Source organism: Puma concolor, chromosome E1 (assembly GCF_028749965.1).
Source record: "Puma concolor isolate L17-30 chromosome E1, mPumCon1.1.hap2, whole genome shotgun sequence".
Lineage (NCBI taxonomy): Eukaryota > Metazoa > Chordata > Mammalia > Carnivora > Felidae > Puma > Puma concolor.
The window spans coordinates 62,152,388-62,175,616 of record NC_141680.1 but is presented as its reverse complement, the minus strand read 5'-3'; the positions used below and the strand labels follow the sequence as shown (position 1 = coordinate 62,175,616).

General features: G+C 63.6%; 1 protein-coding gene across 5 annotated transcripts in view; it reads right to left on the bottom strand.

Moving 5' to 3' along the window:
- The window catches only part of BAIAP2 (BAR/IMD domain containing adaptor protein 2), a 63,052-nt gene that overhangs the window by 25,910 nt on the left and 13,913 nt on the right, over positions 1 to 23,229 (bottom strand). For all 5 annotated transcript variants that reach the window (XR_015243680.1, XM_086685585.1, XM_086685586.1 and 2 more), the window contains exons 2-3: positions 22,495 to 22,570; positions 19,783 to 19,869 (exon numbers count right to left, since the gene is read on the bottom strand). Coding sequence is in view for 4 of the 5 variants with exons in the window: in XM_086685585.1 (XP_086541711.1) it covers positions 19,783 to 19,869; positions 22,495 to 22,570 (163 nt within the window). In the remaining variant the exon portion in view is untranslated. The remainder of the gene's footprint in view (positions 1 to 19,782; positions 19,870 to 22,494; positions 22,571 to 23,229) is intronic.

Below are 23,229 nucleotides of genomic sequence, written 5' to 3'. Positions count from 1 at the left end.
GGGGTCACGTGACCCAGAGGATCCTTTCGGGGGGCAGTCACGAGGGGAACCCTGGCCCCCAGCAAGGCCGGCCAGAAGAGGAAAGCAGTTCCCGTGGCCTCAGTGAGAAGCCTCAAAGGGGTCGTGCCGCCCACTGGATGCACGGATGGCCTCACCGGGGTTGCCTTCCCTCCCAGAAGCACAGCGGGGTTCCAGGGAGACCCGCTTCTCCTGCTCACTGGCTGCTCCATGGGCTGCTGACACCATCCTGGCCCGAGGGCCACAGGGCACGCTGAGCACTGGCTGGGAGGAGGAGCCGTACAGACAGACCCGCTGTTCAGCACAGACTGCCAGGCTCGGCTTGAGCAAGTGGGACCCCACCCTGCGGGGCCCTGAGCCTCGGCCGGAGCTCATTCACCCCGATGCTCAGGGCCACTGGATGCGTCCCCAGATGCCTGCTTGGCCCCAGACACGCAGACTTCTGCTGACTGACTCATCCGGCAGCCGGGACCCCGCTGTCCCACCACAGGCCCTGCAAGGCTGACCCAGCCCTCTTCCTCACCCAACCCTGAGCCCAACGGGTGCAGAGACCCCCTCATGCCTGCCAGCCTGGGGCCTGGCCTGTGGGAGGCCTGGGACGGAGGAGGGGCACCCTTGCCCCCGGAAGGGCCACTGCCACGGCCCTGGCGTGTGTGTGCCAGTGAGAGAGGGTGTGTGTGAGCCTGGGCCTCAGACCTGCATGCTGCCACGGCCCCACGGACAAAGGAATCTCAGTGGCTGGGCTGTGAGCACATGGTCCCCATACCAGAGCTGTGTCCCACTGGGTCGTCTCTAGGACCCACAAGCTGGGAGGCAATGGAGGCAGACCCCAGAAGCTCCCAGCGCGCAAACCACCTAATTCGACGCGACAAGTGCCACGGCGTGCCGGCACCACCACAGACGCCAGCACCAGAGCCACGGCATGGGCCATGCCCGGCAGGACCCAGAGGTCCTCAAATTACTCCCATTCCTGGTCTGACCTTGGGCCTGAATGTGCTGTGGGACGTGGCAGGACAGGGAGGGGCGGCCCTGGGGAGAAGGCCCTGCCTCCACCGAGGCTTCCTGTGGTCAGGTCGGAGCTGTGACCCCACGCGGCCAGTGGCTGACCACGTGCCAAGGGGCTGAGCTGACTCACCCCTGCAGGAGAGGTCGAGACGCTACTCCTACCCAATCCTGACCCTGGGAGTCTGACGTGCTAGGGAACAGGCCAAGAGCCACAGGAGACGGAAGGTGACGTGAAGGCCCGGGTCCCCAGCGCTGGCTGGAGGGAAGCCACTGGGATGAACAGGAGCGCACGGCACGGGCCGCAGCCAGGGCAGCCCCGCGGAGGTGGCCAGGCTGCCGCCACCTGTCTAGTGCAGACCCGCGGCCCCACTGGCACCTGGGCATCGCCCTCCGTCCGTGCACAGCCGATCTGCTGTGTGTGGCGGGGACGTGTCCCAAACCCAGATCCACGGGCCCGGCCCCTGGGTGCTCAGAAGCAGTCCAGGGCCCCAGAGGGGCAGCCCCACATTCGTTCCGCTTCTTTGTGCCTTACATCCTTCTGGAAGTTTCCCAGAACGCCCCTCCCCCAAAGATCAGGAAGACATCTAGGATTTTCTTTGTGACGCAGGGGTCTTCCCGCGTTGGGGGCCTCGGACACACCTTTGGGCTCTCTGGCTGCGGGCATCTGGGACTTGGTTAAACGGAGGCCAAGGGCCGCAGCACCCACACAGCACGAGGTCTGGGGGGCATGGGGAGAGCCCCAGACCCAGCCTGCGGGCACCGCCCTCACCCACACCCCTCTGCCCCCACAGCCCCCCGGAGGGGCATCAAGTCCGGAAGGAAGACACGTGGCAAGCAGCCTGTCCACGTTCTCACGTGGTCCAGCAAAGTCTCCTGCCTAGGGCGGCGCCCACGGCATCGGCCAAGCTCTAGACCCCGGAATCAGAAGTCAACGTCAAGGTCACGTTGAAAGCACGTATTTCCCGGAGAGCCTGCGCACCAGCTCACGAACAACTGACAGCAGTAAGCACCACGGTGAACGCCCGAGGCCGAGAACACCTGCAGCCCTTGGGGGGCTCCTGCTGTGCGCCCTGCTGCAGACACGCTCAGAGGCGCCCCAGGGCCCGTGGCCGAGCTGCCAGTGCACACGCTGGGGAACACGCAGCCAGTGCACACACGGCTCTGAGCTGCAGGCCCGTGGCTGCACAAACCAGCCCACACAGTCAATTTTTAAACTGCATTGTACACACAGCTGCAGGAACGGGGCGGGGGCGGGGGGGGGGTTGGTGAACAGCCCCACCAGCCACTGGGCCCCTGGGGCGCTGCCGGCCCTGAGGTGGCTGCAGGGCAGCCTCACCCCTGCCAGGAGGAGCCCAAACCTGAGGTGTCAGCACTAATGCTCACCTGTCCCCTTACCAGGTCCCAGAAGGCAAGCTGGTGCAGGTCCCTAGAGCCCCCCTCGCAGGAGCTGGGTCTGATTTTGGGGTTCCGCGACTCCCTCCACGCCATCTCTCACGCGCGAAGGACAGCATGGAGTGGGGACACCCTTCCGGGACCCGCTGCCCAGGAAAGAGGCGGCTGCAGACCTTCCCCGTGGAGTCCTCTGAGTGTAGGTGCATGGGGCCCTGGGAATCCATGTCCTGGGTTCACGGCACAGGTGAGTCCCAAACTCGAAAAACCGGGTTTAAAATAGCAGCTCCGACCCAACCTTGCCAGAGCAAACAATGGAAGAGTGGGACAGCTCAGCACCGAGCACCACTGCCTGATGAACCGCCAGGGCTCCAAAGCGTCAACAGAAGGGGTGGCAGGCGGCAGGTGCCCACGCCCGAGGCGCAACGGGAGGGGGGAGGGCGGCCGGGCCGCACCCGGGGCCAGTGAGTCAGCAAAGCCTGGAGCCTGGTGGCCGGCTTGGAGCGGAGGGGCCACATTGGCTCAAGGAGTCCCAGGTGGGGAGGAGGGTCTGGAGCGAGGAAGGGGCGAGGGCCTTTAGGAGCAAGGACAAGAGAAGGGGCGAGCCACACACGGGGGCCACGCTTCATGCGGGACCAAAGGTGTCTAAAGCGCAGGCGTCTGAGGGGAAGCCACGCCCTCTGCAGCCCTCACACCAAGGGTTTGCCTTGCTGGTCACACAGCCAGCTGAGCAGTGAGTCGCCTGTGGCTGAACCCCCTCGGCTCAGAGTTCGAACACGTCAAGTCTTTTCAGGGACCTCAAACGTCTTCAGGTGAAGAGTGGAGCTCGGTACCCACAGCAACGCCCCTCCCCCAGGGGGACAGCCAGCACATGCACACATGTGCGTGCGTGCACAGGAAAACATGCGTGCACAGGCACGTGCACACGCAAGGCACACACAAACACACAGGTGCACGCACACGGGCCAGCAGAGCCCACCGTGGGGGGGGGTGGGACGTGCAGGGGATGTTTGGCTGGACTCAAGCTGGTTTTGTCTCCTGTCGCTAACTCTCGTGTGGATGGCGGCGGGACAGGCGTGACCGACCGTGACCCGGGAGCCTGGGCATCTTGTAGGCAGGTCCATGTGCCACCGAAGACGGGCTGGGGGCCCTGGAACCGCAGGGTGCTGGCCCAGCCCTGGGGTGACAGGGACACAAGAGACTCTCCAGCCCTGCAGTGGGGACCCGGCCCCCAATAAGGACACTGGGCCAGGGCCCCGAGCCCCCGGGACCCGGCCCCCAACGAGGACACGGTGCAGGAGCCCGGGCCTGTGAGCCCCCGAGAGGCAGCCGCGTTAAGTATATTCGCTGCGTTGAGTGACCATCACCCCGAACTCCAGAACAGACCATCACCGGCACGTAAGAGGAGTCGGACGCGTGGACGCCGCCCCTGTGGCTTCTTCGCTGAGCTTCATCCAGCTGCGGCCTGTCAACCCCTCAGGCCTCTCGCGGAGGAACCCTGCCCCAGCGCGGGGATCGAAGGCTTGTTGTTCCTCAGGCCGGGCACGTGGAGGCCACCGCCCGGGGCAGGTGCCGCCCTCGCCCCGACAGCCCCGAACTCCGCCGACACACCACTGGCGTTCACGACACACGCTGAGGTTTTCCCATCTGCGGTAGCACGACAGCGTCCCGACCGGCGGAGACAAGCAGAGCCGGGTTCCAGCAGCCAGAGCCACCACTTGTGGGGGCCGGGGGGCTCGGGACCCCAGAGGGAGCCCGCGTCGGCGGCCCTGCTCCGGACTGGCGCCAGCCGCTGGGAACGTGAAGCAGGGACGCTACCGACGAAGCCGCGCATCCTAACAGGAGCTGAGCCTCCAGCACGTCAGAGCCGCGCGGGAGGGCAGGGGAGGGCGGAGGCTGTCCTTGGGGAAGGCCCTGCCACCGCCGGCCGCCCAGCAGGATGGCGAGCGCAGGGAACGCCAGAACCCAGTCGCTGCTGTTACCACGCGTTTCCCCCCGCGCTCCAGAACTTCTGCCGGACCTCCACGACTCTGCACGGGCCCCGGCAAGAACCTCGGCGCCGGGGGCCTGGGCGGCCCCACACAGTGTCAGGTGCCAGCCACCAAGGAGAGAAAAAGGCAGGAGCGACAGGCTGCAGCAGCCCAGGGGGAGCCCAGAGGGACCCAGCAGCGCGCGGCTGAACACGCGGGAGGTCCAGCTGACGGGCCCTCACCAGGGAGGACAGCCAGGCGGGGCAGATGTGCAGCACGAGAGCAGGACTACAGCTCCCGAGAGGGCCCTGGCACTCGAGGTGAGGACAGGACACGGGAAGGAGTGCCCTGCTGGTGCGCGGCCGTGTCCCGCGAGCAGATGACAGAAGAATCAGCCTCCCAGGACGCTCTCGGAACCTCCAGAGCGACAGCATGGAGGGGTGGGCCGCCCAAACCACACCGAGCGGGACTCGGCCAGCGGCTTCATACACATCCGGGGACACAGGACCACACCGGTGACATCGCGGAACCCGGGAAACCTTCAAAGGTTTCCCCAAGCGGGGCTCTTTGGGAAAAGAGAAAAGATTCCAAAAAAGTAAGAAAATTACATGTACCCGAGTTTTTAAAAGTACGAACTCTACAAGTTGCAGGCTGGTATGCTGACATGAGAACCATCACCCGGTGGAGGAGGCCGCTCCCAGCCTGGGGCCGCTGCTCACACCTTCATCCTCTGCGGCCAGGGCCCCATGACTGCAGTGAGCACCTGCTCCAGGTGAGACAACTAACAGAGGCCCTCGGTGTGGCACCTGTGCCCCCTCCCGGAGGCCGCCAGGACGGCGGGGCTGCTTGGCACGCTCACAGAAGGCCAAGAAAGTCAGCGGGGCTGGCAGCAGACAGGGACCCGGCCTCGGGGTTCCAAGGATCCTGGTGGCCACCACGTGGCACAGAGGCCACAGCCAGGGCTGGCAGCCGGCAGCAGGGACACCTGTCCCACAGCTTCTCGGACCCCAGGACCAGCACAGGCGCAGAGCCGCCTCCTGTGGGAAGCGGCGGCACCGGCCAGGCCCCTACAGCAGCGATGGCCGGCACCCAGGACTCCTCTGTGGGCCGGGAGGAGGCCCGGGGGCACGTCAGAGGCCGGTTCTACAGCCGCACCCAGAAGTTTCCCCTGACGGCCCTGGGTAAACACAGTGGGAGCCGCTGGTAGATCAAAAGAGCCGCGAGCCACGGCTTCGGAGTCCCTTCTTCCGTGGCTTAGAGCACAACACACGCTCCCTCAGCCGGATCTCCCAGACCTTCAGAAGACTGCAAGAGTAACAATGCAAATACCAGTTCGCCCCCTCCTAGGTCCCCGCGTCCTCGACGTTTGGCCGTGGTTGCTTTAACTCTCTGCTCCTGACGCATACGCACACGCATGCACGCACGCACCTACCCCTTCTGCAGAACCGCTTGGGAGTCAGCAGCAAGCGTCGGGACGTGGCCCCAGCCTGCATGCTGAGAACAGAGCCCGGTGCCACGGCGGCACGCCCCTGCCCCCACGAGGAAAGCCACCACCGACACAGACTCTCCACAGGACAGCGCGCAGAGTGCATCCAGAACTTCTCCCCACCTGCGACCGCACGCTAAGCTCTGGCTGGCTCTGGTTTCTCTCGGGGACTCAGCGCTCTGTGTATCCAAAGGCTGCTTCAAGCACTCGGAACCCAGTGTCCTAACCGGGCTTGGAGACAGGTTCCAGGAAGGAGCGTGGAGCGGTGCCCAGACTTGCGCCTTCCTCCTTGGGCACTGGGGTCTTTGGATCCACGGGGAGCCCCCCACGCGTTCACGACACGGACGTTTGTAAAGATTCAGGCTGGGTTTTTGTTTCTTTTGTTTTTTGCGGAAGATACGAAGTGTTCTTATAATCCTCAAATGACAAGGAGCTGAGCGGCAGCGTGAATCTGGCAGATTGCAACAAACACAGGCCGGGGAGGGGGCCCGGGGCTCGCTCATGCATGCAAGGCTGGGGCGGGCGCCAGAGTCCGCTGAGAGCCCCTCCGGGGCCCTCCCACCGGTTCCTAATCCCCAAGGAGTGAGGACGCCATTTCACAAGGATGAGTTAACACCCCATTGAGGCTTAAAAAAGAACAATTTCTGCCAGCGCTCCACAGGCCCGAGGAGGCGGCTGGGGGACGGCTCCCGCAAGGCCAGACAGTGGCCCGTGCCGACCCCACGGTGAAAGGGAGCAAGCCTGCCACCAGGGGACAGGGCTGGGTGCCCCGTGGAGGGCCAGGTGAGCATCACCTCCAAACTGACAGGTCTGGAGGTGGGGACGCTCGTAAAACCTGACCCAAGAAACGGGGAGGAAGCTGGGGACCTCCGGTGGAGATGGCCCAGGAGGGCAGTTTCTGTCTTTATCTTAATCCTACTCGGTTATCACCCAGCGTGACAGCTTCAGGCGTACCATACGGTGACGCAATTCCCTCCGCTGCTCGCCATGACAGGTGCGCCCCTCACCACCCATCACCGGTCCCCCCCCCCCCCCCCCCCCCCCCCGGTCTGCCACCTCCCTGGTAACCATCAGTGTGCTCTCTGCAGTTAAGAGTCTGGCTCCTGATTTGTCTCTTTTTTCCCCTTTGTTCATCTGTTTTTTGTTAAATTCCACGTATCAGTGAAACCACATGGTATCTGTCTTTCTCCGACTGGCTTATTTCACTCAGTATCATGCTCTCTAGCTCCATCCACGCCGTTGCAAATGGCAGGATCTCATTCTTCTTTATGGCTGAGTAATATCCCATTGTATATACACGTTTTCTTCATCTGTTCGTCTATCGACGGACACTGGGGCTTCTCCCATAGCCTGGCTATCGCTGATAATGCATTTAACACCGAGTACATGAATCCCTTTGAATTAGTGTTTCTTGTATTCTTTGGGTAGATATCCAGCGGTGTGATTACTGGATCGTTAAGACAGTTCCATTTTTAACTTTCTGAGGAAACTCAAGGAAGGCAGCTTCAATCTCTGAGGCACAGGCTGGCTGCGGCCTGACTTGGGGGAGGGGGAGAGGATCAGACACCCACCGGGCCTCTAAAACCCACTGCCACACACAGTGGGACTGAGCCCCAGGGGCAGAGACCAGCTTCTGCTGTGTGGCCTGTCTACAGAGCAGGGGGTGCTCACCAGGGAGGGCCACCTACGGGGTGACCGACCCTCACAGAGAAGGAGTCTGTGGGGGAAGGGCTCCAGGACAGCCTTTCCCGGGCTGAACTAATTTTCTCACGGTTAACAAGCACGGATGTGTGTACCTGGTGTTGTGATTAAATCAGTAGGGCTGTGCATCTCACGATCAGGGGGACCGGGCTGGGCAATTGATGGACTCTGTCAGCAACAGCGACAATGACCATGAGGAACGTGGGCACAGCACTGCCTCGATACCAGCAGCCCCTCCACACACACCCCTCCCTGCTTAGGCAGGATGGTGGTGGTTGAAACAGTTAAGGAAATAGGGGCAGAGACGGGGAAAAGCCCCAGCAGGGGGACAACACTCAGTCTCCCTGTGGAACCACGCCTTCGCCTGCGGGAAGCCGCCACCCCCTCAGGGTCAAGGGGTGGGCACCACAGGCGCCCCCTAACCTCCCACCCCTGCCACCCTTCCCCCTCAGTGACGCAGTCAGGCCTGGCTGGGGGTCCCGAGCACCAGACAGCTTCCTTGCCGGCCTGCCTGCGCCTTTCCCACAGTGGGGACTGGCCGCCGGTCTGGTCTCCGGTCTCTGATCCCGGCTGCTACAAACTTCACAGGGCCCTGTGGACGCGAGGAGCTGTGCGAGGGGCAGCCACCCACAAAGGAGTGGTGTCGGCAGGAGCCAGGGGAGCTGACGCCAAAAGACAGGGGTTGTCTTCAGCAGTGCTGTGACTGGGTGGGGACGATGACGAGACCAGGTGCCTGGCCCACTGGCCCTTAGGGAAGATCAGCACTCAGACCAGGCTGGGTGCTCACAGGAAGCACGCAGCTTCTAGGAGGGGGGCATCCCGTGGTGAAGGGTCCTCACATATGAGCCCTGGGTCACCGGGGGCCCGAGTCGGGCCCCATCTCCTCTGAGAGTCTCCTGTGGCTGTCCCAAGCCCTCTATTCAAATCCCATACCTGCTAACCTGCACCAGGGAACAGTCAAGCCCGTGACACCAGCCCCAGCTAGACGAAGCCCAGACAGAGCCCCAGGAGCAGCCAGGACTGGTGCTGGGGAGGGTCCTGCACACACTCACCACCCCCTCCCAGGGTACAGGAGGCTGGTCAGACAAGGTCTGGGAGCAGACGTGTGCCACCCACCCGGCCCTTCCCCCACCCCAAGCTCAAGTGGTTGATGTTCCTCCCTCCCAGCAGTTAAGTCCTGTTGGGGGGGTAGGGGAGGTGGGGGGGGGGCACCACGCCCTGGCAGAGCTGGATGTGACCATGTTGCAAAGGCAGGAAGGCCCCAGGGCTATAGGCTGTGCCCTCAGAGCCAAGGCCCTTCCAGGACCCTAGGGACACAGCCACCAGGACTCTTCAAGGCAGGGGTCGGGGTGGCCCAGGTAGGATCTGGAGCAGAATGTGGTGCCATCCGAGGCCATGCAGATGAGCACAGGTGTCATGTGAAGCCAGAGGGACCCCGAGACATGACTGTAGGAGCACACGCTCTGATCAGGAGAGGTCTGGTCAGGCCAGAGCCACCAGGGTCTCACTGGAGGGGCCTGAGGGAGCCTGAGGCCAGGGAGGGGTGAGGGCAAGGGCTGTGGTGCGCCCTCAGGGTGGGAGCCCTCGGGAGAAGGGAGTGTTTGTTATTCGACCGGCACGCCAGTGGAACCCTGTGGAACCTGTGATTCAGCCAGTCTCTCTTGGGGGTCTGGGACCCAGAGCCCAGGGGAAGACCACGGCAGCCACAGGCCTGCCAGGAGCCCCAACCCTGCTGGGGCTCTGCTACTCGGCATCCAGCCCTGGAGGAGCAGAGCAGAGACCCACCCGGCGAGGACTCCGCAGCCTGGGGCGCTGTGCGCACCGTGGTGGAGCGGGATTCGGGATTCACCAATGCTCTCTGCCTCCTCCCGGCAGAGCCCCGCACCAGGAGAGTCCTCAGAGCCCCAGACAGTGCCAGAGGATACACAGGAGGGACGTGAGCTCCTTCTGGTTTTTCTGGAGCTGGACGGACCTGGTGGGAGGGCTGCTCCGGTGCTGCTCGGAGATCACGGCATCCCCTGTGGTCACTAGTGGCCACCAAGGACACCGAGAGCTCATGTCTCTGGTGTCTGTCATTTCAGGAGGGGCCCAGAGCCAAAGGGTCAGCTGCTCAAACTTGGCTGTGAACGCACACCACCTTCTGGAACCTTCTGAAGCAAATATCCATAATGCTCAATTATTCTGGTGGCTTCCAGAGCGGAAGGCGCCTCCAAGAGCTAATTAGCATATGCCTGAACAAGGCACAAATATAGAGCTCTCTTAAGGGGAAGACAGCACAGGGGCTGAGGGGGCGTTGCACCGTCAGGGCCACCGGACGCGGCGCTCAGACGTCGCCAAGGGGACCCTGCCCCCGGGAGGAGCTGCCAACACCACCCTCTCCACTGACCTCGAAGCCACCAGCTCCTCCCTGGGAGAAGCGGGTTCTTCTCCCGCCCACAAAAAAGGCAGAAATGGAAAGCGGCTGATTTGAGGGGTGGGGGGGAACCAGGAGAAAAATCGATGGCTGTGTTGCCATGGCGATGCCAGCAGCCGGTGATCCTCACCGATGCGCTCTTCTGAGGCACAGTGAGAGCGCGGGGCCCTGTCGTGTTGATGCCGCGTCAACCGTCCACGCCTGGGCACCGGCCCTTCACGGCAGAGGCAGAGGTGAGGCCAACCACACTCGGCCCCTGCCCTACGCGCCCCCAACCGGACCAGTTCCGGGTCAGATCCTGGGCTGGCATCAGCCGCACCTGGGAGTCTGTTGGGATCTTAGAGTCTCACGCCCGCCCCCGGCCTCCTGCTGCCAAATAAATCTGTGCTCGGACACGGTCCTCAGGTGTGTCCCACGGGCACACGGTGGGCACCGGGGTCCCTAGGACATCTGTCCAGGATGGCAGGGGTGCTGCCTCAAGGTGCCTGCCGAGACCGGAGCACACGAGCGTGTGAACCCTGGGTGGCACGGAGCTGGGCACAGGGCTTGGCAGGGGCACCGACTCCATCTGACCCCTTCTCGAGACCCGGGGACCCCATGGTGTGAGCACAGGGAGACGCAGCCCCTGCGGGGAGGCAGAGGGGACAGTATCCCCGCACACTCCCCTCCCCCCACCTCACGCGTCCACCAGGGCGCATCTCCGGCAGGCTCACCGCCCGCCAGCCTCGTCTTTCACTCTGCCTGGTATGACTTTGCCAGGAGACACTCGGTGTGAACACAGCGGGGGTTTCTGCCTACGTTTCTACCCAAAGGAGACGCCAGTGACCAAAGTCACGGAGGGAGCAAACCCCGACACTGGGCGACAGGGGGCCACCTGGACCTCGTCAGGAGTAGGCAGAGCGGGGCCCAGCAGCCACCCAGGCCCCGGCCCGGAGCAACGTGAGTCTGTGCCCCCAGCTGCGGGGAGGCGCTGCTGCTCGGCTCCTTCCCAAGCGCCACCGAGGACCCTCCACCGGGCGCGACTTTCCAGGAACCTGCCCATCGCGCTCCCTGGCTAACTGTCCAAGTGGACATCGGCTCTGCCGGGACAGGCTCCTCAGCACCAACTTGCTCGAACTCTCGCAAGACAGAAGCAGGGACAGAGGTCACTTGGAGAGGACCGGTCACTGGAGTACCATGTCGCCACGGTCAGAGCGTCACACTGCCCGTGACATGCCTACCCTCCCCCTGCGCCAGCCCTGGGCCGCCACGTGGACACCGGCCGCCGCTCGAGGGAAAGGGAGGGGCTGCTGTCCTCGGACGCTCTCAGCGGGGCACTGCCACCATACCAGGCACAGTGCAGTCTGCCTGCCGCGCCTCGATTCGGGGGTGACAAGGGTGGGGTCACGGGCCGGGGACCTTGCAGCCACGCTGGCCATAGTGGGGAAGCTCTGGGCCCCAGGGCCGGCCTGGGCGTGCCACCGCAGGGGAGGGTGGGGTGTACCGGGCCCTGGCAAGCCTCCTGCCAAATGCCGGGATGCGGGACAGGTCAGACGCTCCCTCTCAGAGCAGGAACAAGCTGCCAGCAGAGGCCCCGGGCCAGGTCCCGACAGGCTGTGCCCAGCCCCACGTCAGCGCAGAAGTCCGGCCGCAGGCTCCACTTCCCGCCTTCCAAGCAGGGACCCTGGAAACCAGGCGACAGGCCCGGCGGTCCCCAGCCCGTCCTCAGGACGAGATCCAGCTGAGACTGCCGTCCCCTGTTGGCCTTCCTGCCCCAGGGGACACGGCAGGTCCAGCTAACATTTACCGACGTCTCCTGATGAGGGCTGATCTGGCCCACACCGCTCCCGTGAGGGCGGGCTAAGCTGCTACTCTAGAGGCCCTGGCAGGAGAGCTGCTTAGTTGGCCCAGGGGCCCTGAGGGGGGCCCCACACCTGCTGTGTTCAGTCCCGAGGCCCCGGCTGCCACACTGGGCCGAGCGGACGCAACCCACGACAGCTCCCGGGCTGGCTTCAAGTCTTAGTGACCACGGGCAGGACAGGGAGTCCACAGAGATCTGTGTGTCAAGCCCTGGCAGGTCCACTCGGCCAAGGAAGAGCGGGAAAGAGAGGCCTTATCTTTGGGGTCCAGCGACTGCCTCTGTCTAGGGGCGCCCCCACCTCCACGTGCTGTTGGGGGAGCCTTAGTGTCACCGGCTGGGAAGGGGTCCTATTCCAGGCTGGGACGGGTGGCGTGGGGGCTTGGAGTCAGGCCCCTTGGGTGTGAGATGGGTCTGGCTGAGGCCTGCAAGTGGTGGGAGGGTTTAGCAAGGGCACTTTCTATTGTCGGGGTCTGACAGCAGGTGGCACGTCAGACTGAGCGCAGTCATGTGCCCGAGAGAGGCCCTCCTTGGACAGGTGCAGGGGCTGCGGGGGGGGCGGCGATGCTCACCGAGAGAACAGGAGCCCGCGCAGGTGGGCGGCCCAGGGCAGCGTCTCAGAATGACCTCTGCCAGCAGAAGCCCTCCAGCCATAGTCTCCAAGTCCCCGGGGTCACAGAGTCAAGGGCATTCCCCTCTGCTGGGCCCTGCATTCCAGCCACACCGCACTCCACCCGTGTCTCTGGGCCCTCTGAGCCTGAGGCCAAGCCAGACAAAAGCCGGCTGTGCGGGCGGGGCCGAGAAGCAGCACCAAAGCCCACAGCGGGGTCTCCAGAGGCGGGCATGGGGAAGCTGGCCCAAGCGGTTCACTCTGCGGCCACGCGTGGAGCGCAGCCAAACGGCAGGGGAGTGCTCAGGTCGCACCTCCCTTAATCCAGTGACTCAGGGGCCAAAGCAGGCCGGGTTTCAGGCCGCCACCCAGCAGCAAGCATCCCGCCGCCAGGCCGCGCCCAGCACAGAGCTCCCGCTGCCCTTGGGCGGGTTCGGTGTGGGCAGACGGGCCCTGCAAGAACACACACGCCCGGATCACAAACAAGCGGCCTCTTCAAAGGCAGAGAACAGAGAGAGAACGGCCGTTCACACGGATGAGGCCCCAGAGGAGGCCGTGGACGGGGCGGGGCGGGCTCGGCACGAAGCCTGGCCTCGCGCTGGGGAAACGGAGGCTCAGCAGAGGCTGTGCCCCGCGCCCCATGACTGCTGCCTCCCTTTAAGTAGTGCCACCTTCCAGAAAAGTCTAGAACCCTCCAGAAAACCAGGGAAGGCCGAGGGCAGGCGACGTGACCATCTTCTGCCTGAGTGATTGCAGCACAAAAGGCCTGAGTCACCGCACACATGTACCAGGAGCCCGGGCACACTGGGACTCCGTCCCCCATGTCCCACTCCCTACCTGGGCTCAGCCCGGCCCCTGCCACACCGTGGCCCTGGAGAGAAGAGCCAGGGGTGTGCCTGCGGCCTCGTCCAAGTACACAGCACCCAGGCACTGCTGTCAGTGAGCCGACTGGACAGCACCCTCCCCTGCACAGAAACCCAGGGCAGCGGCTGGCACCCCAGGAGCCAACGCTGCAGAGGACAGCACGCACAACTGCACACTGTGACCCAGGGCCGAAGCCCACTCTCTAGTGGCCATGACAGCGGCACAGAAGGCCCAGGAGCCAGCCGCTCCACGCCTGGGCAGGGGACACGTGTGCTATGAGCCCCATGCATGTGCCTGTGGCATACAGGGAGGCGGGCAGACAGGAGAAACGAGGTAAAGTCAGAGACGACCGGGCAGAGTGGCCTCAGGGCAGACGAGACGGCCCCCGGGGTTCCTTCCACTGACCTTCCCGCTTTTCTGCGAACGGAAACGTCCAGTCACTTAAAGCTTAAAACAGTGGAGAGTGTGGAAGGGCCCCGGCCACTGCCTGAGTCCCCTGGGCTCAGTCCTGCTCAGGGCTGGCACTTGAGTGGAGCCAGCACCCGCTCAGCCGTGAAACCACTGTCCTCACTTAGAGCAAGGCGAACCTGACCCACCACAGAGCCCACATGGGAGTTCTGGAAATGCCCACAGCTCGGTGCCATGCTCCCACGCCAAGCTGATGTCACTTCTGACGGCTCGAGGTCAGGAGGGGTCAGGGAGGCTGTTCCAAGGGGCTTAGACGGACAGGGACACAGGCGGAAGGGCGGCAGTCATGCTGGGTTCCAGCAGGTTCCCGGGACAAGCACGCGGTCGGGTTGCCCTTCCGTGGGCCACACACTGGGACGGGCTTGCAGCCTCGGGCCCAGGCTGGACACGCCGTCGCCCTGAGCAAGCACAGCAGCCGTGAGGGCGGAGGCGCAGAGCCGGGTGTGGGAAGAGCCGCCCCTCCCCCAGGCACACGCAGACCAAAGGCGCCCCCGTGAGCGCCCTGTGGTGGGGCGGGACGTGGCACTGGGGCCTGCCTCAGCAGAGACGTGGGGGCCCTGCACACGGCCAGGCGCAGGCGGCTGCTGGCGAGCAGCTTAGAAGGGCAGTCCCCGTGCTCCCCAGCCGCTTGCTGTATCAAAGCGAAGCCCTGCAAGTCTCTTCCCTGCAGGGCAGGGGAAAGGTCAGTGCAGAACAGAGAGGGTCCCCTCCGTGAGGCCTGGACCTCGCGGCACAGGGACCGGCAGGACCAAAGCAGAGAGGCCGCCCGCCTCCTGCACACGGAGAGAGGAGGGCCCAGGGGCAGCCTGGCCGCGGGCAGTGCCTCCAGAGAGCACAGGGGACCGCCACGGGGCCGCGGCTCCCGCTCAGGAGGGGAAAACCACACACGGGAAGCCTCTCGGCCCTCACGACTTCTGGTTCAGCCCGGAACAGCACCGTGGGGCTAACGTGTAGGCGTGTGCTGCTCAAGACCCTCACGCCGGGCGGGAAGCAGGTGCAGGGCTCTGCGGGGGACGGCAGGGCCATCAGGACGCAAAAGGGAGCGGCCGGGGTCTCTGCCTCTGTGCACCTGGCCATGCCTGACCCTACAGCTCCCAGGGGCCACGGCAGCAGACCCGGGCAGGGAGGCAGCAGCCAGAGGACAGGCGACGCCCCACTGTGCTGGGGCGTCTGGACGATGTGTCTGCAAACCACCTCTGGTCAAAAGGCGGTGGCAGCCTTCCCAGCACCTGGGCTGGAGCGCCACGGGGCACTTGCCCCCCGAGGCCGGTTCCTTCCCAGGACAGAGGCTCACACCTCTTCCCTCCCATCCTGGGGGGGGGGGGAAAGGTCTGCTGGGAGGAAATGATCGCAAAACAGCAAGCCCCCAGGGGCTACAGACGGAAGAGGAGCAGGAAATCAATCTCCACACCAAACAAAGGGACAGAGAAGGCCACCACGTGGTGACAAGGTTCGGCTCCTCAGGAAGACGTGACAGCACAGCGTGCAGCTTAGACACTCACGGACACACTGCGCGACCACAGAAAGCCAGAACCAGGTGGAGACACCCACAGCCCATTGTCCTTGGGCCACGGTGCACGGCTCCTCTGTTTACTGATCAGTCGAGGGAACCATCAAGACCAGGAGCCCCGCGCCTGGAATGGGACAAGGAACCCCATGTCTGGAATCAGGGAACAGGTGTTCTCCTCAAACGCGCACGCACACGCGCACATACACTCACACACGGCCACATGCACCACAGAACAGCTTGGACTCGGGACCAGCCGGGAATACATGTGGGCCCCTCACATGGGGGTCCTGACCAGCCTGCAGGGAGGGGTGCGGAGCCCATACAGATGACCCCCCCCCCGAGGGGCTGGCAGGCTTATGGGACCGAGGAACTGAGGCACCGTTGCCTCGGCCAGTGACCTCAACACCTAAAACCCCAATGACAGGGTTCCACAGGAGCAGTGGCCAAAATAAGCCACCGAACTCTTGTCCCTGCACACTTGGCCACGAGCAAAGGACTCCAACTGTGACATTTCTGCCACGCAGAACAGACGCAAGGTGCTCAGAAGGGCCCAGAAGACCTCCCCTTTTTCAGCAAGTCGCTGCGTGGGACAGGTCCAGGCCGGGCATCCCCCTGGGCTGCATCACCTGCCCCTGGCACGCAGGCCCCTTGGACACCACAAGTCATACCAAGATGGAAATGGTCGCCTGTTGGCCTCCTTGGGGCTGTGACTTGCCCCTCCCCCACCCAAGAGCCAGGTTGGCCAAGCTGGCCAGTGGCTGCGGCTTCTGGCCCAGGGGTTGGGGCGGCCTTGCAGGGCTCCTGCCCACATGGAAGGTGGCCTGGGAGCCTCACTCACATGGGATCCCCACCAAAACTCTCAGAAGCCTCACAAGCCAGGCGTGAGCCACCTACTTACTCCTGTCCCCAAGGAAGACCACAGGTTGGCAGGGAGACCCCGCGGCCACCTGCAGAGCAGCCCTGGCACCACGTCAGAGGCGCCACCGTGGAGGTCACCATGCGGCAGGGCTCAGCATCACGGTCCTGTGGACGTTACACGTCCAGAGCAGCAAAACCCACGGGGAATAACCCTACTGCCGATGGGGAGAATGGAGAAATCCATGGAATGTTCTCCAGTAGTGACAGCAAACGCACCAGCTGTGGGGACGGCAGGGATAGATGCTCACAAGGCACAAGCCCGTCCCGCAGCACCAGGCCCCGCCCCCAGCAGCCTCGCCACCTCCCCCCCAGCACACCGTAGCCCCTCGCGTCTGTCCTCGGGCCCTGCCAGGGCCCCCTCCGTTCCTCCACATCTGGTCACGGCCTCAACACTGGCCCGTGGCCACCCCGCTCGTGGCCCCGGAGGCCGACACCTAGCCCGTGATGGGGGATGCTCAGCTCTCCAGCCCTGCCTGGGCCCTCCACGTGCACACAGACGTTGGTATGAGATCTGCCACCACACGCAAACATCTTAAAAGCTTCCGGGAGGAGAAAAACAAAAAAATTCACGCACAGCTAAAAATCAGCATCCGAGCAGCATGGAAGAAGGCAACACTGGGGTCAGAGGACGGTGGGCGGGGCCTCCTGACCCTGAGGGAAAGTCGGGAAGACCGAATCCCACCCAGAACTCCAGGTCAGCCAGGCCTTCTGCCAAGTGGAGGGACAGCTGCAGACAGACAAAGCGTCAGGTATTTTCCCACTTAACGTGCTAAGGAAGCATTTTTATAAAAGGACAACGTGCTGACCCAGGGAGAAACAGGACCCAGTCCCGGGGATGGAAAGGGGACGCCTTGGGGTGCCTGGGTGGCTTAGTCAGTTGGGCGTCTGACTATGGCTCAGGTCATGATCTCGCGGTTTGTGGGCTCGAGCCCCACGTCGGGCTCTGTGCTGACAGCTCAGAGCCTGGACCTGCCTCAGATTCTGTGTCTCCCTCTCTCTCTACCCCTCCTCTGCTCACGCTCTGTCTCTCTCTGTCTCAAAAATAAACATTAAAAAAAATTTTCGTAATTAAAAAAATAAAATTTTTTTTTAAGTGTACTCATTTATTTTTGGAAGAAAGATGAAGTGAAGGAGGGGGCAGAGAGATGACAAAGGAGAGAGAGAATTCCAAGCAGACTCTGCACCATCAGCACAGAGCCTGACACAGGGCTCGAGCTCATGTACTGTGAGATCACGACCTGCTGAAACCAAGAGTCAGACGCTCAAAGCACTGAGCCCCCCAGGCGCCCCAGAAGTGGCTGAGGAGTCTGGAGCAGCGTCTGGGGGACTGGGAACAAACCAGCACGAGCACCCTGAGAATAGAGCAAATGGAAAAACAAAGCCGTCAAAATAAAAATCACCACCAGAGTCACAATAACGGTAAGAAAAATCCATAAGCCGTCTGGTTCAAGGAAAACAAGCAACCGGTTGGACTTCATTAAAATGAAACGCTGCTGGGGTGCGTGGGGGGCTCAGTCGGTTAAACGTCCGACTCTTGATTTCGGCTCAGGTCACGATCTCACGGTCTGTGGGATCGAGCCCCACGTTGGGCTCTGCGATGACAGCGTGGAGGTTCGCAGCCCCTCTCTGTCCCTCCCCGGCTTGTTCTCTCTCTTTCTCAAAGGAAACAAACTTGAAAACGAGCTCCCGTTCTTCGACAAACAGTATCACAGAACCGACAGGTGAACGAGATGGCGAGAAAACACGTGCAAGACGGTGCCCAACACGGCTCGTCCAGAGTACGCGGAGAATTTGTACGACACGATTACAGGACAGAAACTTGACGAAGAGACAGGAAGCCGTGAACGCACACTTGGCCAAGGAAGAGAAGCGAGCACGTGAGAAGGTGCTCGAGACGCTGGCTGGTCAGGAAGATGCCCGAATGTGGGTCACCAGGAGGCTGCAGGGCCGTCCTCCCCTGACCTGCTCCTGCCTCGGGGCCCAGCTCCGCCGCACAAGGCCGCCCAGCTGCTCAGCGGGCCTGTGGTAGGGCAGCGCCCAGGACCTGGCCAGCAGGGAGTTCTGGACCGTCGCTGCAGTTTCGCGCAAGCCCACCCCTCGCCCTGGGGCCACACACGTGGTTTCCCGCGGGCAGACATCTGCCCTTCTGTGAGTGTGACCACAGACAGTAAACACACCGGGGCCCCCAGCACACGTGTCCCCAGGGCCGCCGCGTGACTACCTATAACAATAAAATGTCCCCGTCGCAGGCAGGAGCCTGCGCACAAACACACGTGGCTCACGCACGACACAGACGTCCCAGGGGGTCGGGGGCCCAGATGGTGGCTGTAGGAGCTGCAGCCTGGAGACCCGGCAGCGCCAGGCAGGCCCACGTGTGGCCTCTGGGCCCACGAGCACAGAGGCGTCATCGCAGGGGCGTCCGGGCCTCCCCTGCCGGGTGTCCTGCACACTGAGCAGCAAGGCCCCACCTGCAGGCCTGACCCCCTGAGCACCTCTCAGTCCCTGCACGCTCCCCCAGGCCTGCAGGGGCAGGTCGGCCCTATGCCCACGGAGGCCAGACAGCTTCCCTCCGGGGCTGGGAGCAGCTCAGCTTCTCAGATGCGGACGAAGGCCCGCCAGCGTGAGGGGTCTGGCCCCGGTCAGCACGCATTCCACCCGGCATGTCGCCCCCTGCCCCTGCTCCCCCCACCCCCAGCCCTGGAAAGTGCCATAGCTCTGAGCTGTGTCTGTCGACACACAGCTGCGCTTTCACACTGGCTTCGTGGAAAATCTGGGCACCGGGCGCTCCTGGCAGGCCTACGGGGGACCCGGCCAGCTGGGCACAGGCCTCCGTTTCCTCCAACACAGGAGTGCCAGAGGCCCCTGCAAAGCACCACAGCGGACAGGCCCGGCGTGTGGCACGAGACAGTGTGAGAGTGGGAGCGAGATGGCTCCGCGACCCGTGACCGCAGACGCGGACGGCCAGCGCCCCGCACCTGCCAGCGAACCAGGGTCTCCCGGCCTGTGAGGGACACCGGCACTCTCCACCCTTCATTGTGTGTTGCCTGGATTACGAGGCCGGAACGGGCTCCCGCTAGAGAACTTGCAAAACGCGAAACCACAAACAAAAGAACCCGTCCCCGGAGCTCCGTCTGCTACGCATCTGGGGTCTTTCCCTGTTTACCGTGTGATAGGCATGCCCGTGCGCACTTTTACAAAACCGGGTCACCCTGCGCGATGGGCTGGCGTCCCTTCCCACTGTCACACCGGGAAGGCTTGCTGTCACCTCAGTCCAGTCTCCGCATGGCTCCCCACGTCAGCCACGCGCTTCTGCACCTGTCCTCACCACCAGCTGCACTTGTTCGGCGGGGACCGGCCCACCTGCGTGCACTCTGAGGGGCACCCCAAAGCCGCCCAGCACACCCTGCTTGTGGCTGGACGTGTAAGTCACAGCCCTCGCCAGCTCTGAGGGTCACGGTCATCTCAGAAAAGTTCCTTGTTTGACAAGGAAAACCTGATCCGAGTGCAAGAAGGACCAGTCACAGGACAGGACCCCAGACCCACCGGGGCACATGCGAGGAATCTGGGGGTCTCCACTGAGCCGGGGGTCTTACCGAGTTCTTTGGAGCCCTGGCTCTCGCTGGCCAGCTCGCCCATCTTCACGAGGGCATCAAAATAGCCCTTAGCAGCGTAGGTCACACCTGAGAGAGGAGAGAAGGGCGTGGTTACTGCCCTCGCGGGGGACGGACCGGACCCTCAGCACCAATGCGGTGACCGCGGTGCACGCCAGCCTCCCGCGCTCCAAGGCGCTCCTCCCGCACTGATCTCACCCCATTTCTGGCTGAAATTCTCTCGTTGCGACCGTTAGGGTTCCTCTTCTTTGCGAGAACACGGCGCCCCAGTCAGGCCCAGAGCTACCCCAGTCACTCTGCTGGGTGCCGTCCCCACCACCCCGTATCTGGCAAGGGGCGGCAGGGGGTGCCGAGCGCAGACCCCGCCAGGCAGGAGGCCACGTGCTCAGAGATCCCCAGCAAGGTGTGCAGACGGCGCTCCTCAGCTCTCCCGGCAGGCCGAAGCCACACCGTGGGGCTCATGCTGCGCCCTGCGGCTCCGGCCACCGTCGGAAGCGGACCCGGCGTCCCAGGGAAGGCCTCAGGGCCCCCCGCCCACAGGTGGGCCCGCAAACCCCTCGTCTGAGAAGGGGCCCTGCCAGCAGGAGGGCGGACAGGGCGCGGGGGCAGCGGCAGCAGCGTGAGGACATCTACTCCTCCGTTCTCTAGGGGACCCGTTTAGGGGCGCCGAACGGGCACCTGGTCACCTTCCATTTAGGTGGCCTTCAATGAAGGGCCGTTTGTCCCGCGGCCCCGCCGGCTGACATGCGCCTGCTTCCAGGAGAGGTGGGCAGCTCCATACTGATGAAAGAAAGGCCAAAGGTGCCACAAGTCTAGGGCAGGGGAGGCTGAGAGCATGGAGGAGACGGAGGTGACGTGCCCGCAGAGCTCTGTCCTATGGGACAGTCCAGGAAGGAGCCCTCAGAAGCTCCACACGCGGTCCCCTGGAGAGCCTCATGGGGACCCCCAGTGGGGGCGGAAAGACCCAAAAGGACACCTGGCCTCATCACAGAGGAGACCGCGGCGTGGCTTTGATCAGGACTGGAGTGGAATGGTGTCGCCCCACGAGGAGGCTGGGTGAGGGTGACAAGTGTCCCACAGACGGTGGCTCCACTGAAGTGAACCGTCAGCCGCATCCACAGAGCACAGGGAAGATCGTCCACAGCCAGGAAGAGATGAAAGTCTGGGCCTCTCCCACGGGCACGGCAGGGCCCCTGCTCGGAGCCCCTGCGGTAATGGAACACACCAGGCCTGTGCCCTGTAAGCTCGCCTGTGCCCTGCCCTCCTGCCTCCTCTGTCCTCCGGCTTTGCAGACAGGACACAGACTCAGCTCCCACACGACCCGCCACAGCCTGTCTTGCGTGCAGAGCCCTACGGGGGGCAGCAGACCCGATGTGGGAGGTCTGCACAGAGGCCAAGCCAGCCCCTAACCCCTGGCAGGCACAGAGGTACCCGCCATAGCCTGGGACCTGCCATCGTCACGGAGATCCTACAGCCCGGGTTCCAGCTCAAGGAAGGGACGGAACCTGTGTTCAATGAGCAGGTGCACCTCCTTTCTTGCTGGGGCAGTGGCCCTGTGCTCAGGGCCGGGCAGCTCAGGAGAGCCCGGCAGGGTGCAGAACACTAGTGTGCCCCCCAAACAGAGGGCGGTGCAAGGCCCACACGGAAACAGGGAGATGGCCAGCGGCTGCTGGTCAACGCCGCCGGTCCATGCACAGCAGCCACACGAGAACCTGCGTTCTTGGCTCCGTTGGTGTGTGACATCAAGGCCCCGGTCCCCCAAAAATGTCTGCAGCAGCGTCCGCTAGAGGGAAGGACCAGGGCCGAGGTGGAGGGCCAGGGTGCAGGCCACCTGCCGGGCTGCTGCATGACGAGAGGTCCTCTGCCCCCTGGACACAGCGAGGGCAGGACCGTGGCCAGACACCTTCCCCTGGAGACCACCCAGGCCACTGTCCGGGAGCAAGCCAGTTCTGCTGGGTGCTCTGCTCCCAGGTGACCACAGGAACAGAAAGAAACAGGAGCTGCTGCCACCAGAGGTCCCCCCACCAGGCCCCCATGGGGCCGCGGACACCCCAGGGCAGCCGGCTGGGGCTAGTGCACGCTCTGCAGACACAAGGTCCCTGTTAGGGGTGGGGGCTCTGCTCACAAGGACACCACAGTTAGAGCGACACTGACACCGAGCCCAGAGAGACACAGTCGAGGGTCGGGAGACGGGCAGTCGGTCCCCCCAGGCGTCCCGGACCACGGCGTGAGTCAGCCGGCCCCCACTGGGACTGAAGAGCCCAGACCCTGGCACCAACGTCCCCTCCCTGGTGGAGACTGAGTGCCCTGCCCCCAGCGCCCCCGCCCCAGGTCTCTGGGAGGTACAGGGTGCTCACCAGCCAGGGAGACGGTGTGGCCCCAAGCCCAGACCCCAGTCCTACAGCTTCGAGACGACTGCGCAGGACAGACACCCGCACCTGCGTCTTTACGTGCTGTGGACTAAAACAGAAGCCAGACCCCGTGCTTTCGCCACAGCCTAGGACAGGGCTGGGGACATGGCTGTCCCTACAACAGTGGGCGTAGATTCCAGGGCTCACAGGCCTCCAGGGTGCGGCCCCACACCCTCCCTCTGGCGAGTTTGTTTCTGGAACAAAGCATCTCCTTCCGCCTCTCATCTGGCTCCACGAGCCGTCCACCTGCTGGGAGGCCGTGGCCCCCACCCCGCGGCCTCACCTGCCAGGGCTTTCTCGTAGTTCTTCCCCATGGCGATGAAGTTCCGAAGGCTGGGGTTGAACTGCTCCATGATGGTCTGAGGAAAGCAACGAGAAAAAAGGCATGAGTGGCCCAGGTGACGTGGTGGCTCTAGGAGGGTCCCAACGGGAGGAGAAAACCCAGAGGGTCGAGACCATGAAGCCACATTCAGGCTTCTGGAGTCAAAACCCCAGCCCTGCCCTTGAGTGGACCGGACCCTCTGAGCCTCAGTTTTCACGTCTGTACGATGGGGGTAAGGACAGACCTTGGTGCATTGAGGCTTTGTGGGTCAAACGGACAGGTAAACACAGAGCGCGCGTGGCGGTGCCTGGCATACAATCGGTGCTCAGAAGTGTTGCGGCCAAGGTGCCATTACCCCGTCTGGCGGGGCTGAGTCAGCCGAGGAAAGCCCTCCTGCCGGCCACGCACAAACGGCTCAGCGCCGCCCAGCGCCCCCTCCCACTAAAATCTTCACTCAACACATCAATTACCAAACATCAGCTCTGATTAGAGGGACCCACAGCCTGATCTGCAAATACCACGCTATGAATAATCCAACAGACTCTGGCTCCGTTTGCCCAACGGACTGCTGTTCTTAGACGGAAGAAATTAGATTTTCACCGTGAAGGCCAAATAAATGTTTTAATTACGAGGCGTAAAAACAGGCACACGCGAACCACGGCCAAATGTGAGCTCCACCGGGTAACAGGCACTGGG